The sequence below is a fragment of the Eretmochelys imbricata genome, chromosome 18 (assembly GCF_965152235.1).
Source record: "Eretmochelys imbricata isolate rEreImb1 chromosome 18, rEreImb1.hap1, whole genome shotgun sequence".
Lineage (NCBI taxonomy): Eukaryota > Metazoa > Chordata > Testudines > Cheloniidae > Eretmochelys > Eretmochelys imbricata.
This window is the reverse complement of record NC_135589.1, coordinates 9,000,215-9,012,675: the sequence shown is the minus strand read 5'-3', so window position 1 is coordinate 9,012,675 and position 12,461 is coordinate 9,000,215. Positions and strand designations below refer to the sequence as shown.

The window sequence follows — 12,461 nt, the reverse complement described above, 5'->3', positions numbered from 1 at the left end:
TATCAAATGTCAATGGGAAAAGGTACAAAAGAGAGACAGACTGGATTAGTCCAAACAAAAAGGCTTCCTGATGTAACTCAAGAACTGTGTTAAGATCAGGCTGGGTAAACAAGAGAGGCGTGGGGTGAGAAATCAGTGAATTGTATGTCAGAAATTAGACCTAATTGGTGAACAAAATAATGAGGGGATGGGCTATGCCGCCCTTCACTGCCTTTGGGGTTCTCAAAAAGACAAGGCTTGGGGGGATTAACAGAAGAAGCTGTCTGACAACAACTGCTCACTGGGAGGTGGGAGAACAGGAAGAAGCCACTCCCACCATGTCCTGGGGATCCACTTTGACACCGCTGGGCCTTTGTCATCCTAATCGTGAGTGCTGTTCTGATCAGACTGGCCCAAAGAAAGGGAGCCCAGATGGCCTCACCACTTCCACCAGCTATAGCTAACCCCCAAATGCCAGCACTACTGTAAGCCTGTGACCATGGAGGCAGTGGAAAGCAATGCCCTGAATAGCCCAATGCTGGTATGCATTAGCCAAGTCTTGGAGTGGCTAAGAAGACCAAGTGCCATGCTTGTGTTTCTCCAGCGGTGAGGTTGCAAATGAGAGTCGGCACCAGAGACAGAAGTTGCATGTTCAATCTTTTTTGTTCTTTTCTTTCCCTTCTTCTGTGTTTGGTTTTGTCTTTTAGGAAACAAGGTTGGACTTCAAAATCTCCAGCCCATCACAACTAACGTTTCTCATTTCTCCAAAAAGAACAGTTATTACCATCTAAAAGATGGTCAGATGGTGGGGGCCTGGGGATTCCTTCTAAAAACTCTCTCCAGCTGAAGGGAAAGGGAACAAAAAATGTTGTTAAATGAAAATCGTACTTGATACTTTACATTTTAAAGGCTTTCACTGTTTTTCCTTCTTTTTCTGTATCTTTACAGAAAGGTTAAAAGGACGTTGAATGGCGTATTGCCATGGTACTAAGCGTGTTGAGGTCTCTAGGTACGAAACCCCAACCTTTGTTTAAAAGAGTTCAATGATGAACAGCGATTGGGTTATGTTAACACTTTTGAGTTTCTGGGCCCATCTCTTCCATCTGAATTAATACAACAGTTGGGTTCCTGGCTCTGACACTGGTCTGCTGAGTGATTCACTTCCCATCTCCGGTTCCTCTCTCATCTTCTGTCTTGTCTGTTTGGACTGCAAACTCTTCCAGACACTGACTTTCTCTTGCTTTGTGTTACAGTGTACAGCGACTAGCACAGCAGGGACGCAGGCAGGGTCTCTAGCTGCTACTACTAATGAATGAGATGCAGCCTGACTAAGGGTATTGAAATCTGGTTCATACCCATAGTGAGTCAATGGCAAAGCCAAAATTAGAGCTGAGGTCGCCTGCCTCCTAGGTCACTCCCTGTCCACCGCGCCATACACCCTCTCAAGTGTTGCCTCCAGGTTGTACGCAGTTGAAGGTCACGTTTTGCAGTCATATAGCCAAAAGTGCTTAAAATTGTAATTATCCCTTCCCTGTTCTCAGAGGCTGATCCTTGGACAAGGATCCTCCCTTATACATGTGCTGTTGCTTTATCTGTTCCTTCTCAGAGCTTCTCAAACAGCCCAGTCAATTGAGCAGAGCTGTAGGACCAGCAACAGCTTATGACTAACAGAAGGCCATGTGATAACTACAAATTGATTCCATTGTCATCACTTTTCAGACACTGTTGTGTATCCCCCTCTCCTCTCCACTTGGAATTGCTGTCATTAATCCAGTCAACAGCATCCAGGGCAGAAGGCCCATCACTTGTCTCCAGGCAGAGACCTTCAGTGGTTTGGTTTCAAGCATAGGACAACGTTTTGTTTTATTTTAAAAGCTCCTGCAAATTGAACTGCGTCTTTATGACACCATAACACCAGGCACGTGTTACACAGAGCAGAAATAATTCAGCCTGAATTTATTAGGCACAGCTGAGAATGTACAAGGACATTTCTGGCACTTTTGGACGGGTCTGAATTTTAAAACATTTCCAAAATGTTTGTGATGGTGACTCCTTTAAATTGTACTGTACTTCAGAGGAGAAGTCGGTAGCTACACCTGCATCTTTCTGCACCCTTGTTCTGTGCTACTAGGGCAGAAGTAGTGGTCCAGTCCAGCAGCGCTGTGCCACTCTGGTGATGCAAGCGACTGTAAAACCCGCTGTAACGGGGTAAGGCCACCAGTGCGTACCGGCGAATCTGGCCCATGATTTTTATTTTCCTGCCACACGCTATAAAGTAATAACTTTGGCTAGAAAAGCACTTCTTTAATTGCATTTCTTTTTACAGTTCTTACTGCAGCTGGCCACGGAGAATAATCAAATAGGTGTTTTCATTTTACACTCTCTAGTCTTCCATTAAAGCCTTATAACACTTTTTGAAAAGCTCCCTTTAGATTCCCCCTCCTTCCCTGTTTTTAAGGCTCTCCTTGTGCAACGGCTGAGGTCCAGCCGCCGAGATTTCAGAATGAGGGATTGCATTTCAAAAGCAGGCTGTCAAGGACGTAGAACAGCTGCACTTTCTAGTCCTGATGGCAGAGGAATTTCCCTGAAACCCTGGTTTCTTCCATTTTGCTAACAGTTTTTGCTGGTGATTCTTTGCTCAGCTCTACTGTATGTAGTGCACTTTTTGGGAAGAGTCCTGCCTACCATTAAGCTCTGTACATCACTTGTATTTATCTGGCTTTGCAGACTCCTGGTCAATCATCTCCAGTTCCATACTGTGGCGTAGCCAGGTGGAGAAAACACGGGGAGCGGAGATTTAAAAAAGGCGCCACCCTCTTGTACTCACCCAGCGGCACTCCAGGTCTTCGGCGTCAGGTCCTTCACTCGCTCCGGTCTTCGGAGGCATGGAATGACCCCCCCGCCACCAAAATGCCGCCGAAGACCAGAGCGAGTGAAGGACCCGACACCAAAGTGCTGCCGAAGACCCGGAGCAAGTGAAGGACCAGACATATAAGACTTCATGGGGGCATGTGTCCCTTGGGACTACCTCTTTTCCTTAAGGCCCCAATCCACATCCCATTGAAGTCAATGTAAGTCCATTCATTGACTTCACTGGGCTGTTGAACAGGCCCTTGTTCCCTGTGTCATGGACTCTCGTACTATATCGGGTTTATCCTTGCACACTTTTTCTTTCAATCCATGTTTCTCATGTAGCGCCTAATCCACAAGACTTTACCCAGGGCCAGATTGTGTCTCTGCATCAGGCATGGCTGAGGACAGATACAGTCTCTGCACCCTCCCCTGCTAACGAAGCAGGGTGCAGGCAGAGCTTGTTGGCCACAGTGTGTTGGTCTCCTCACAGTGGCATAGGAAGCTGTAGGAGGTTCATTAATGGCACGATCTGGCTGTCCGTGATCATTCGCTGCTTCTCCTCAAGCTTTACTGAAGTCAGTGGGAGTCTGAATGAGCCAAGACCTCATGAGTTGAATGTTAGTCCAAGAACTAACGTTATGGTCCCATCTCTGTCGCTCTAGACGAGAAATGCAAAGTCAGCACTCCACCGTCAAAATAGAACAGGTTAATTTCAGCAGCCCTCCAAAAGTGTACCTGCACAGGTTTAACAGGGCTATTTCATCTCCTGGTGATGGTGGCAGGGAATTGGACACTACTAAAATAAAGTGTTAGCAGTGAAATTCTGTCTTGCCCAGAAATGAGTGTGCACAAGACATAATTCATTTTAGCCTGTTGGCTTTTCTTGTATTATTGATGTTGGCATCACAAAAAGATACTGGGGTAAATTAATACCTGAAGTAAACATTATTTAGCTTCAGTGGAGTTATACCAGGAATGAATTTAGTCCCTTATTTCGAAAGCAAAATAATTTGTAATAGCCTGCTGATTTGAAGAGATAAGAGAGAAAAATGCTTTTGTATCCAATACATTTTGGAAGCACATCAGTTGTTGATAGAATTACTTTTTATGGACTTTACTTGGCAAGATCATTTCTCATCCATTCCCCTGCACTGGGGATTGAACTCTGATATCATCAGTGTTATCAAGGCAGGAAATGTGATAAAAAACTGGAAATGCCTCCAGTTTCCTTCTGATTATCTCTTTCGTCTCGCAATCAAACCCCATCAAACTCTTCCTGTCTTGGGACTAGAGACACCTGCATTAGTCACTCATTTTTAGCAAGGACCTAGACATTTTCAGCAAGCATGGCCAATAGACCCATTTTGATAATGTCTCCTCACAGGGAAATGGGCAGTTCCCCAAGAGACCTGTTTGGTGTGTCTCCTCAATGATTTTGGGGGTTCTTCTCAATATGGTTTAGAGGTTTATCCTTGGAATTATCAAAAGACCATCTCAATTTGTGTGCTCATGTGGTTTGATGATGACATCGCAGAGTGGTCTTTAGAATATTTGGGGGGCATCTCAATGCAGTGGTTTAAGGTTTTTGATCAGTTTGTGTGTCTTTAGTATCTCACCGAGCCTGGTCTCTGAATGGCATGGGAAAGGAGATAGAGCAAACTAGGTCTCTGCACAGACACTTGCGGTGTCATCTAAGATAGGTGTTCAGGGTGTGCTTTCAGTGTGTTCTCCCACAGAGCTTTCTAGGACATCCCTTGGAATAGATTCAGGTGTATCTTCAAAGGACTTTGAAATCTCTCTTGTGATTCATTTTGAGGTTGTCTAGAGTGTCCTTTTAAGTTAGCCTAGGGTTTTCTCATTGGATTGGGGAGGAGGGAGTTGGATGCTTGGGACTATTGATTGTGATGGTACTTGGGAGATCTACATTAGATTGTTTTTTTTTGTTTAGGCACCTGAATGAAGGAGCTAAATGTTCAAAAGTGTTCAGTGCCCAGCTTCTCCCATTGTTCTCAATAGTGGGGGAAGAGGAATTCTCCCTTGTTCTCAATGGGAGCTGCTGTGTGCTGAGGACATCTGAAAATCTGGACCTTAAGCTCTCTTCAGAGAACAAATTCTCTCTAACTAACTAGTGATTGGCTAACACAGTGAGAGGCACCAAAGAAATACCATAGCTGGACAGATCAGCACAGGTAGATCAGGTGGAGTGGGTTTCAATGTCTCCATAGAAGGTTTTGGGGTGGTTACTATGAATGGATGGGTAACATTTCTTTGGCGTTCTTTTAGGATCTTCTCACAGTGATTTGGATCTCTTTTGTGCCTCTAGAAGGGAGACAATAATCTTCCCTTACATCACACAGTGTTGTGAAGGTAGATACATTCATGGACGTTTGTGAGGCAGTCACGTGCTACAGTGATTACAGGAAACTGTATTACTGTCTAGCTAGGTGTCCCATCAGAGTGGCTTTTGAAGATCTCTCTGCATTGCTTTAAGGGATGAGTTCCTGGAATAATGTCCATGCAATCCCCTCACCGTGTAGGGGTTTTCAGGAAATGCTTTTGAGGCTGTGTTTCTGGAGTGGTTTGAGTGAGTCCCCTCATCACCACGTTATCTGAGCCAATAGCGTTTACCTGTATCTCCCCTATGAATGTCTCTGTGGGGCAATTCTCAAAGTGGATTTGGGAAGTTCTGTAGGTGGGGAACAGTAAGAATTCATGTGCTCCTGGACTCTGGGCTCTGTACCATATGGAATCAGCCCTGTAGTAAGAATGGTTTCAAGAGTTGTCTCACTGAGCACTGTTGCCCAACTAGAGGAAATGTAACAGCTGTCTTTAAAGGGAGCACATCTCGGGGTGGAGATGGAGCCAAACAGCAGACTTTAACTATTTTATTTTGCAGTAAATCCAGTACCTGTTCCTCTCCACTTAATCCACCTCTCCACTAACGTCCTTTATTTCACTACCTCCTAAACCCCATGCTGATGAATAAAGGATTCCTACTTCTTCTGAGAACAGTGTGCACATCTGAACAGTCAATCCATTAGGCCTTCAGTGGTTATTTTAATGAAAGTACTAATCTGTTCAAAATATAACAAGCCTGTTGAGCCATCTGGGCTGATTAAAGTTGCATAGTGAATTATTAATGTGCTGATTAAATCCTTCAATTCGCTCCAAGTTCTAAGTGCATCCAAATGTTACCACTCAAAAGCTGCTTTATACAAATGGCTAGGTCTGAGTTTGACTTCACATGAAATAATTCTGGACTGGTTTAGTATCCAGAGACTATTCACTTTGCCAATAAGTGGACCAGATCTTTGATTCTAACGAACTCTCCTTAGCAGCACTTAAAAGTATACTAAGGGTGCAGCTGGGGATCTCCCCATCCTAAGGAAATTCCCCAATGGCTTTATGCCACGCCCTGCAGCTCTGTATAGACTTAGGTGATCAGACATTATTCTAGTGGGGTAAATATCTTAGAAAAATGAAAATCAAGTGTTAGACATATTTATTCAAATAACAAGGCTGTTAGTGTTCATGCTTCAGGGTGTTGCTGATTACCAGCTGGGGTAAGGAAGGAACTTCTGTCACAATGCATTATGAGCCAGCTATTGGAGAGAGGATTGCTGTAGACACCAAGGACCCCTAGGATTCAAAATCACACACCTTTAGTCTCTGCTAAAATCTCTAGTGCCAGCGGAACTGTGGGCCATGAACGCAGTCATGACTCAGGCTAATGGCGTTTTCATCTCAATGGAGAAACCCACTAGTAATTCCAGTCGGTTTCTCTTCTGCTGGCAGATGAATCCGCACATTTGGCTGAGTAGAATAGAAAAGGATATTTAAAGACAAGTCTTTTCTATTGAGGATCTTAGCTGCACTGCTTCAAAGCCTCACCCAGCAGATGCTGCACCTTGGACTGAAAAGGCAGCTGGCTGCCATCAGACTGGCGGGTTAGGATCCTTAATGTTCCCTTGTTCCTTTTAAACTGATTATACTTAAACATAATTATTATAATTAAACAGAGGGAAATTTGACTATTCTCTCTCTTGCTTGCACTGATTTAGGGAGGAATCTAATATGCCTCTCAGAAGGTAGTTATCTTGTAATTCCATATGATCGCAATGTAAGAGAGCCCTGCCTGATTTATACTCCAGACACAGGCTTCGCCCAGAACATTCTTAAGGCCAGAACAGTGTTTCAGTAACGTGTTATCGCAGGTTCCATCCAACAACCTTAAAACTCTTAATACTTCTTAATTCTCACTACACACCTGTGATGTAGAAACAATTATCTGCATTTTACAGGTGGAGAAGCTAAGGCACAGAGAGGTGGGGACTTGCCCACAGCAAATCAGTTGCAGAGCCAGAAACTGAACCCAAACCTCCTGACTCCCAGCCTTGAACTCTAACCACTACAGAACACGCCCCTCTTAGCCTGACAACATGCAAGACTTTTTCTTAAAATCTAGAGGTGTCCAAGCCTTTAAACATGCACTATAAATATTGCTCATGGAGCAAAGGTGATGAAGAGGGTGGAGTGATGCAGGAGTGGAGCAGCCAGTGGGAATCTGCATGTGGCTGGGGCAATGGTTAATCACCAATAGTCTTGGGGAACTGAATTTTTCAGACATAGTTCTCCCAGTCTTTCAAGGCCGAGGCTGAATCTCCTTGCAGCTGCTGGCCCCAATGTGCAGCGCTCTGCTGCTCTGGCATAGTTGGGCATTAATGGGACTTTTCATACTCACCGGACTATGTTGTCCTTTGCAGGTGAATGGCCACCTGGACTACATGAAGCAAATGGACACTATCCTGAAGGCTGTGGGCATTAAAACCAAGGAGTGTCGTCTGGAAGAGAAGGGGAATCCCAGCCCTTTCTCCAGTCAGGGTGAGAGAAGGGAGCCGACTGCAGACGGTGAGAGTCAGGAAGAGGAAAGCACCTTGGGAGATGATGATTCCATCAGCCATGATCACTGGTCCTGGCAGCCTGTACCCAGAGAAGGACTGCACTCTAGTGACAGGAACTCGGATCTTGCACACCCTGAGGATTCTGAATTTCCAGGCTCTTTGGATGCCAGCAGAGACGAGAACCCAGCCGGGCTGGAAAAACCTTTACCAACCAACCCTCTGCCCTGCCCTGATTCTGCTGCTCACGTCCTGGGAGGAACCTTCCTTCCCTGCCCAGACACTAATGACCTCAAAAACCAGGCAGCACACCAAGGTCTGGACTGAGTCCCTGCCTCAGGATGAATTACTGGCTCTTCCATTGGTCGCTGCATCATGGCCACAGCACACGCTCTGTCTAGCACTCGAGTGCAGAAAGGCATCTACCAAGCCCCTCCCCTCAAAACAGCCCTGGTGCCATTGGCCAGTTGTAGGGGCAGTTACTACAGAACATTCATCCCAGGGGAATCCCAGGACTTGTGGGGCTATAGGAAACTCCAGAAAATGGATGTGACAAACCGGTTGTTAGCAAAGGTAATAACATCCATAGCTGCTGTGTTATTGGATTAGAGAGGCACTAGACCCATCAGATAACCCAGAGTTGTCTGTCTTGATGGGGAACAAATCAGGGATCCTTTTGAGTGTGTTATGGTGGGAGGATGTTCTGCTAGGATTAAAGCCTCTCTCACATGACTGTACAACCCGATGAGCTTCTCAGCGGACGGGGGTGGGATGCCATGGTCACTGCTTCCTCCTGCTTTCCCATCACTTCATGCTACATAATGGGAAACACCAGCAGCTAGTGCTTAGAGCTGGTATGGAAAGGCACATGGTCAGCCAGGCTGCTTTGCTCTAACCGGGGAGCAGCAATCTGCTTTCCAGAGGGGAATATTGATTGCTGTGACAGGCGGGGCTGAAATCTCACAGCCATTCCTGCAGCCTCTCGGGTTGGTTCTGTTTCCTCCCCTGCTACCCATGAAAAATGCATGACTCCGTGGGAGTTTGACACAAGACATTGGGCTCTCTCCCTTCTCCCTCTAGCTTCTGCTGCTGCCCTAGGAGTGGCTCATGGCTGGCTGGTGGGACTGTGGTGTCAGTGGTGAGCTCCCCACTCCTTCTTTCCCCTCAGCGCTTTTGTGCACAAACTAACACAGAGACTGACATACCAATGTACTGACCATGTCATTGATGCTGCGTAGAGATGCTTTAACAAGGTGCTGTCACCCTACACTGGAGCCCTGCACGTGGAACAGAACACCAAAGAGAACACTTCTCCTGCTGCTTTCAGGACCACATGGAAACAGGCATACAGCATAGGAGCGTTATTGGATCAAAGCCTTCAGAGCTACTGCCGATTGGTTCTCCCATGTGTGGAGGAAAGGACCCCGGGACAGATGCTCAGCTGCTGTAAATCAGCATAGCGCCCCTCAGTTCAGTGATTGATACACACCAGCTGAGGCACTGGCCTTTATTCTTTGGGGAACAACTGTCACCTTCATAGGGAAATGCTGCTGTACCTTATGAGTCTTAGGGAACCACGTGACTTGATGGGCATTGAAAGAGTATCTTGGGAACTCCCTGTTTGGTATTCTCACTAGGAAATTAAAAGGTTTAATTTGTTTTGCATTGTTGGGGGGTTTTGTTTTATTTTAAATGTGGCCGGGTATGTTTGGAGTTTTACATGTACAGTTGGGCTTGATTCACCTGTGTCTGTACATCTCAGATCTGTTAACCAGCTTTTCATTCAGAGGCACTAGAGGGCGGAAACCGGGGTTCATTCATCATGACTCTGCTACTGGCTGGTTGTCAGATGTTGCACAAGACATTGTGCAAATTCCTTGCCTCAGTTTCCCCATATGTAAAAGGGGAGGAATGATCCTGAGCATATCCCCGGTGGGGATTGAGACAGTTTGCCACATGTTTTGCGCTCCATGGGTGAAAGGTGCTAGAGAAGAACAAAGTTTGATTCTCGTGATTTTACCGTTGAGTTGCGTCACCAGCTTGAACTGTGCAGTTTCTGCCTAAGCTCTGAAGGGCAGTAACCATAGTACGCTTTCATTGCGTGGCCCTCCTGCAGCTCCTTTCCACGTAAACAAGGGCATCTGTATTGGCAGTTTCCAAAACGCCACACACTCCTGTACCTGCTCAAGGGGACCATTTGTGGACTTTCACGCCACTCCCCAAAATCAGAGGTGAGGGGGAACCATGCACCACAGGCTGCACCATGCACAGGCATCGAAAGCTGCCTGGAACGGAGAGGTCTGTGTTCCCTAGAGAAAGCAGGTCACTGCCTAGCTTATGAAGGACAAGCCTGCTCCCTGAAAAGCCCCAAGCACTGGATTTTCTTGAGGTCATGTTGGACATTCATTATGATCTCAGCTTTGAGATCATCAAGGAGCTCAGCCTGTCCTGACTCTTAAGTTCTCGGCCTTCATGCCCTCTTTGGCCACAGGGGCAGGGCTTCATCCCCTTGGCTGCAGGTCAGAGGTCGGAGGAAGGATTCCGGCGAGTTTGCTGTCCCTGTGCAGGAGCTCCAAAGGGGCCATGCTCCAGCATGATCCCTGGTCTGATTATTCTGGCTCTCAGCTAGAATTCCTCGTTGGGGCTTCCAGAAGATGCATGCTGCTGCAGCTCAACCATGCCTTTGCAGGCTGTGGTACACTTGCCCCTCCACGGCTGGCTGGTGCAGCAGGATTCAGTCCTGCGGGCTTTCGAAGACTTACACCCCATTCTAATTACAGCTTCAAGTTTTATGTTTAAAACAATATACATTGGTAAAATCTTGCTCCAAATGCAGGCTTAGTAGGAAACTAAGCCTGTTTGGGGGGTGGGAAGTGGGGGGCATAGGCTGGTGCGGCTGTTGTTGACACATAGACAGTCTTCCCTTACTCCCCTCCATGGACAGGCCATCACAGCAGTACTAATATAAGAGCATATCTTTTATTCCAACGCTTTTTACAAACCTTATGCACCAATCACTTCTCCCACCGTTGGAGCACCGCAACCATTTCACAGGGCACAGCTATAGTAGCACGAGGGTTTTGTACACAGAATAAAACTAAACCTTGTCTCCAAAGGGCCGGGGCCGTTGTAGGTAGGAAAGTTGCAATTGCCCACCTTAAAGTGCAGCCAGGACACCACCTCTACTGCGACCCCTAGAGTATTTTGTGCTGCACCGTGACTTGGGGCTAACGTCACAAAGAGCAGCAACAGCAGTGCCAAAATGCAGAGCCGATGTGACTTTTTCCCCTTTCAAAGAGTTTTCCCCTAACACAAATGCCACTTATAATGAATCCCTTCCCTCCAACAGCATCCAGCGTGACGACAGCTTCCCCGGCACCGTCACTTAGCCACATTTAATCTGAGGCTCTCAAAACACTGTACAAGAGTGGGGGGAGCATTTTTATCCCCCACCTTGCAAGTGGGGAAACTGAGGCAGAGAGCAGTTAATGGTCTGATTTTCAGGGGTGCAAGGCACTGGAAATGCCTATGGCCTTCACTGGCAGTTATGGGTGCTTGCAGCATCTCTTAACATGCCTGCAGCTCCACCCCATGGGCATGCTGGCAGCTGGGCATGGCTGGAACAGAGTGGCACTCTACCCCCACCCACCCTCCCTGACATGAACCCCATCCTGGTTTCAAATAGGAAGATGCAAGAGAAGCAGCCAGGGGAGAGCTGGCTGTTTGCACCTGTATTAAAGGGACAGGGTTGTTGCACCATCTTTTAAAAGCTATTGTAATTAAATGGGGCAGGGAGCAGGACATAAGCATAGTACTTCCACTTGGAAGGGGGGAGGGGATCCCCCCTTAGTCAGACTGAATGAATCAAGCCCTTGAGTACCAATCAGCAAGTTCTGCACAGCCGAGGGGGCGAGGGAGCTGGGATTCCTGATCACAGCAGCACCATCAGACTTTCCCGGCATTAGCTAACCCTGCTGCTCTCTGACCCGGGGCGGGAGTTCTTGCCTCATTAACAGAGCTTCTAAAAACACAGGGGCCAGTGTCGTTCCCGTCCCATCAGCCTCTGCGGCAGGATCGCAAGAGCAAAAGAACCCCATTATTTCCGAAGCCAGTTACCAGTGACCCTTTTCCTCTTTGTGGCCCGATATGCACCATATAATGCGTCTTTCAGCGTCCTGGTGTACTGCTCAGACACCCACCCCACTGATGATTTCTCAAGGAAACAGTAGCATGAAAAGACTAGAGGGAATCCTCACGCCATCCATGCTGGTAGAGAGAGAGAGCGTGTGTGTGTGTGTGTTGGAGGGGCAGCGTGGGGCTGTTCAGAACCTGCCTAGGAGCAGCAAACACTGGCTGATCATCATGCAGCTATCAGGGAGTGGCCCTTCAAACTGAAAAGCATCACACCAGCCCTGCGAGAGGGAGATGCCGGAACAGGCCTTACTTCCAGCGCGGCTCATGCAACAGCCCCAGTCTGTAGGACTGAGACCTTGGTTGTAATAGCCCATTGCCCACAAGCTCCCAGGCAACTGCCCGTGTTCTAACCCACACTAGTGCCTGGCTTTGTGTGAGCATGAGACTTGGAGCGGCTCGTGATCCGGCTCAGGAACGCGAATGCGCAACAAAGGAGTCAGGCGCTGGGGAAGAGAAGAGAGTGGCAAGGGTGAGCATAGTGCCTTGATTCCAGCACTGTCATGCAGCCCGGTGTCTGAGCAGCACAGCCTTAGCTGA

At 47.2% G+C, this 12,461-nt stretch overlaps 1 protein-coding gene across 2 annotated transcripts in view; it reads left to right on the top strand.

Annotated features, from left to right (window-relative positions):
• TMCO4 (transmembrane and coiled-coil domains 4) overlaps window positions 1–9,395 on the top strand; it is an 83,532-nt gene extending 74,137 nt beyond the window's left edge. For both annotated transcript variants that reach the window (XM_077837255.1, XM_077837256.1), the window contains one exon: window positions 7,596–9,395. In XM_077837255.1, the coding sequence (XP_077693381.1) occupies window positions 7,596–8,057 (462 nt within the window). In that variant the 3' untranslated portion in view covers window positions 8,058–9,395. The remainder of the gene's footprint in view (window positions 1–7,595) is intronic.
• The last annotated feature ends 3,066 nt before the right edge of the window (window positions 9,396–12,461 follow it).